Below are 5,228 nucleotides of genomic sequence, written 5' to 3' on the forward strand. Positions count from 1 at the left end.
CAGCTGATCATTGTTTTAAGAACTTCAAAGGTTAAAGTTTGATTTGTTTCTCTTCGAATTCTATTTTCACCTGATCGATCTAAAGCACTCGTTAAATTTGTTTCATTTATTTCAGAAATAATTTCACCGTCAAGTGCTGCCTCTATACATATAGTTGACGGTGAATTCGTGAACTAACTCGACATGGAAACATTCCTACTGTGGCATGCGAGGGAAGAGTTAGCTCGCGCGTTCGCCGTTAACCATTTATCTAGAGGCAGCACTAGACGGTTGTCTAAGTATCAAGGTTGCGTGGAGAAATGTCAAAACTGGTTAACTCTTTTTCAGATTTTTAATAGAATTTTGTAAAATTCGCTGCGCATTTTGCGGTGAATTGTGTCTCAATTTGTGAGTGTGAAATGGAGATGCATTCTTCAACTACTTATAAAGCGGTTGTCTGGTGGATTTTATTCATCATCATCCCGGTAAAAATACTTCGAAAAAATCTTTCATCTTTTGTTTCTCAGGCAAAAAATCTTTTCCTCTCAACCTCCCATTCTTTTCATCTCAATTATTTTCACCCTTTATTATTATGTTATCGATAGTAGACAGTGTTTGCCTCTGATTATTGCGTGCCTCAGCGCCCAGACAAAAAAGTATTTGAAATTCATAAAATGCCCGATCTCTGACTCTTTGGCTTGGATGGATTGTCTTATTTTACATTCTGCCTTTAGCACACTGGTCCACCTGCACATGATAAGAAGAGGGCGGCCACTTACACCTGGAATATCGGGAATTTTGTTTTCTTGTAAAAAGTCAGGGAATTATGTGGAAAGAGCTATAATTCAGGGAACTATGTTGAGATTGAAATTAAATAGTCTCCATCAATGTCTTACGTAGGCCTATTTGACTTTGTTAATTGATCGGATTCTTAGCAGATCAAGTCAGGGAAAACTACGCGCACATCAGGGATTAGTCGGGGGGGAAGGTAGCCAGTCGAGTAAAACTGTCCACCCGTCGAGCTGTCTTTCGTATTCACTGTATCTGATCTCATTTTTTTTTCGTAATTCTATTTTAAGGTCGTTGAATGTAGGAACTGTTTTTACAATGGTTATGGGCATACGAAATACTTTTAGTAAGTTATTAAGTTATTTACCTAAAAACCGACATCCTTGCCACACCCCCCCTGGTTCCTCTCTTCCAACTCCCCTCCCCATTCCTCTCCCTCATGTTACCTCCTTCATTCCTCTCTCTCCCTTACACCTCTCCCTAAGATCCCCTCTCCACCAACTCCCCTCTCTTGTCTTTCCTGACTAGCTACCCTCCCCATTCCTCCACCTCAGCTCCCCTCTCCACTAACTCCCCTCTCTTGTCTCTCCTCCAGCTACCCTCCCCATTCCTCCATCTCAGCTTCCTGCTCCCTGTCCGAGCGAGTATCTCTAATATCTGACGTTCTATAATTTCAGTTGTGCTGCTAATGAATATTGTTGCGGAGCTCACTGTTGCCAAGCCGTTTACTCATTTTATCGACTGTGGTACTTTTGGTAATTATCCTTTAGTAATTAATTAATTAATCAAACTGAGGAAAACATGAGGTTCTAGCGAGATAAACAACAGGGTGGCGCCGCTTACCTGCAAATCAGAGAAATTTCTTTTTCTTTAAAAAAGTCAGGGTGAGGATAAGGAAAAAAGCTAGAATAAGGGAAAAGTCAGGGAAACTTGTTAAGATTAATAGATAACGCACAAGACCAAACAGTATCCATCAATGTCTTACATATTTGACTGTGTTAATTGATTGGATTCTTAGCAGATCAAGTCACGGAAAACAACGTGCATGTCGGGAAAGTCGGGGGAAAAGCAAATCAGATAAAGTGGCCACCCTGATGTCATCCTGGCACACTAAGAAAAAAAGAGTGCGAAAGTAGAAAATAACTAATAATTATGATATTGTTGTATTTGTATATTTTTGCAGGATGAGTATAATATTGATATTTGTATTCTGTTCGGGAGGAGGATACTGGTACAGACGTCGGTATATACAACAACGAGTATTCATCAATCATCAGATGAATGTCGCCGCGGCAGGCGACGCTATTCCGATGACGAACAGACGCCCACCGATGTCCGGTCAGACAGCCATGTGTCCGAATCAACAACAAAATATCGGTAAAATTCAACTTAACCCTTTCAGTGCATCTACACCGCAGTGCGGTGTATAGATCAGTGATGGATTTTGCTAGTACACCGCACTGTGGTGTATTGATGTTATTAGTAATTATCTCTCTTGAAAGATGGCAGCACCTGTCAAACATAGTGAAATACTAGTAACTAACGATACAATGCGCCGCGGTTTAGATTAACTATAGTGGTATTCCTGTTGTTCAGCACACTAGGGTGGAATTATTCAAAATTTTCAAATTATCTACAGCACTATTGGGTATAAATAAGTCAGCACTGAAAGGGTTAGACCAAAAATGCTGGAAATGCTTATTTTTTTAGAAGAAATCTTGCGCAACTAGAGCCCAATGACCTATGTCAAATATTATGTGGTCTTAAATCTATAGGCCGGTCTCAAGTTTGTACAATAACCACACTCAAACGTGGTGAACAGATATTAAAATCCACTAAGCACAAATTAAAAGAGTTTTAAGATCGATAATTTATTAATTCAAAAAGTGAGACACGACGTTTTCGATCTCACCCTAGAGATCATCGTCAGATCATCGAATTCTTTTAATTTGTGCACAGTGGGTTTTCATAATAAGGTTTCAAATTGTTAGATTGACTTCAGAACTAAAAAGGCCTTAGACTGCTGTTGAATCTAAGCCACACTACAACGCCGGACACAAGTCACGAGATTGTATAGAAACAGAGGGTTCAGTCTTGGATGAATCGTTCTTTTCGACTATTGTAACCTTCTTTCTAAATTACGCTCGTTTATTTCAGGAATGACGTTTTCTCCTCAAGCCGGAGTGATGCCGCTTCCTCCAGGTTATCCCCACAGCGGATCGGGAGCCGTTTATTACGCTTATCCGACTACGACGTTCTACGGACCCCCGCCGAGTTACGACAGCGTTTACAACCCTACAACGCGGATACAAGTCCAATCTATCGGTCCCGCTGGCGGTGGTTTGCAGATGGCGCCCTCGCATACGCAGGTCACCATTCCTAACCCGGGGCAGCAGCAGCAGCAGCAGCATCTACCGACAACATCAGAATCTTGAGACTTGACTGAACAACCCCTGCTCATCTACAGCCCTACCTAGAATTTAGAACCTACTCTACTCTCCGGGGAGGTTCACCTATAGCCTACAGGACCCAGTTCCACAGTTCTGTTCAAACAGTTCTGTGTTAAGATTTGACACGGAGCTAACTCATTGAAATGAACTAATCTTTACTCGGAGTTAACTCTAACTCGCAACTGTGGAACCGAGTCCTGGGCCCAGTTTCACAAAAAAATTTTTGGCGTAATCGCCATTGGTTACTTCATGTTTTCAATGAGGACAACAATTCAAACTTAACCATTTTAGGCTTAAACTTTTTCGTGAAACTGGGCCCTGCGGTCTACAATCTGACAGTAGGTTCACCTAGAACCAACTGTGTAGCTGCCACATTTTCTAAATCAAGACACCACCTAGAACCAACTGTAGCTGTTGAATTTCCTCACCTAGAACCAACTATAGCTACTACCAAAAATCGGACAAAAAAATGTCGGATCGATGAAATGCCCGATAAAGCAGTATTCTAATCGTTGTCATTCACGATAATATCTCTTTTGTTATTCGAGATTTTCTGTGGGGGAAAAAAAGTGTAATGTGGTCAGATTTGAACTTAGTTGTGATACCTAAATCTGCACTTATCCGTTTTACTTTGCACATTGCTTAAACGATTTAAATATTACTTCGAATTTCCATCTTTTGAATTTTTTCCTCTGCCTTTTATTGTAAAATTGTTTCATTTCAACGATCGTTTCTATTCTAGTCATATATTCTTAATGTTTTACGTATATCTGACTGTTATCAATGTTTTCCAATTTATTCCTCGTCATTTTTCGAAAAATATTTTTGAACTGTGTCATTTCTAGTCGCTCGGTCCCTTCGACTACTTGAAAACTCCTTCAAAACGGAAATTGCTTTTACAGGTGCTTGAAACTCCTTTAATTTCAGTGAACTGCCCAAAACTCTTTATAATTTTGAGAACCAAGCAATGAAGAATGTTTGTTGTGTAAAACCAAGTTTCATTAGTGTTAAGGGATAAAAGTTTGCTTACAAAACCACCAAATTAACGGTTTACCGAGTTAAACAGTACCGATTAGGAGGAGTCTATAGTAATTGGGATATGCAAGTGATGCGGACACTCACTGGAAATTTGAAAATTTCTTCATGTAGGCCTACTTTCAAACTCCTTGAATACTTCATCCAGGAATGCTTGGATTTTTGAAACAGGATATACAGCACTATTCCAGAAGAACTATTAACAATATATAATTCCAGAAGTAAATTATCATTATTCAGCATTTAGAACATTTTTGTTATTGATTCTCTCGCGCTGGACTTATTTTACTACTGTTACGAATTGACATTTTTAAATTTTTGTTTCTATGTTTTACCGCCAAAATATTTTGACATTTCATGTATCTGTATTATTTGCACGATGTATTTACATAAAAGAAATGTATTCAATAATCACTATTGGATTTTGTGTAATAAAATACCGTAAAATACTTAATGAATCGTTGAATTTCTTTCTTCTGTCCACTCTCGTCTGGCAGCGTTCAGATAGTACGTAGGTCAATGTTGCTGTTTTTAGGTCCCTCAATTAGATGATTATCAGATATTTTTCTACAATTACGTAAGTGAAAGTTCCAATATCAATAATGATAATGAAAATTATAATAATTTAATTGTTAATATACCGTTAATCATAGCGCTTAACAATAATAATATATGAAACCATATTATGATTAATATTATCATTGCAATACAAGAACATGAAAACAAACTGTTAGAGACATTATTCGATGGTAAAAGCTTTCCTAAAAACGATATGTTGTGGTGAGGTTTCGTTTGAAAGTATCGAAGGATGAATATTCGCTAATACTGGATGCGGTTAAAACATTCCATCCCTCGACGGTCGTAAAAAACTTCGTATCATGGCTCCGATTACAGCAACGGCTTCAAGATCCAAAGGTGAACTCGCATAAAGCAGGCAATCTATAGAGCGAAAACCAGATGAAGATATCATTTCTA

The 5,228-nt window shown here is 38.6% G+C and overlaps 1 protein-coding gene across 1 annotated transcript; it reads left to right on the forward strand.

Annotated features, from left to right (window-relative positions):
* Window positions 1-295: 295 nt before the first annotated feature.
* On the forward strand, window positions 296-4,626 carry LOC141911944 (WW domain binding protein VOPP1-like). Its single transcript, XM_074803065.1, has 5 exons — window positions 296-464; window positions 1,059-1,114; window positions 1,446-1,523; window positions 1,952-2,145; window positions 2,926-4,626. Exons 1-5 carry the CDS (start codon window positions 399-401, stop codon window positions 3,201-3,203), a joined length of 672 nt encoding a protein of 223 aa, XP_074659166.1. The 5' UTR covers window positions 296-398; the 3' UTR covers window positions 3,204-4,626.
* Window positions 4,627-5,228: the final 602 nt, after the last annotated feature.

Source organism: Tubulanus polymorphus, chromosome 10 (genome assembly GCF_964204645.1).
Source record: "Tubulanus polymorphus chromosome 10, tnTubPoly1.2, whole genome shotgun sequence".
NCBI lineage: Eukaryota > Metazoa > Nemertea > Palaeonemertea > Tubulaniformes > Tubulanidae > Tubulanus > Tubulanus polymorphus.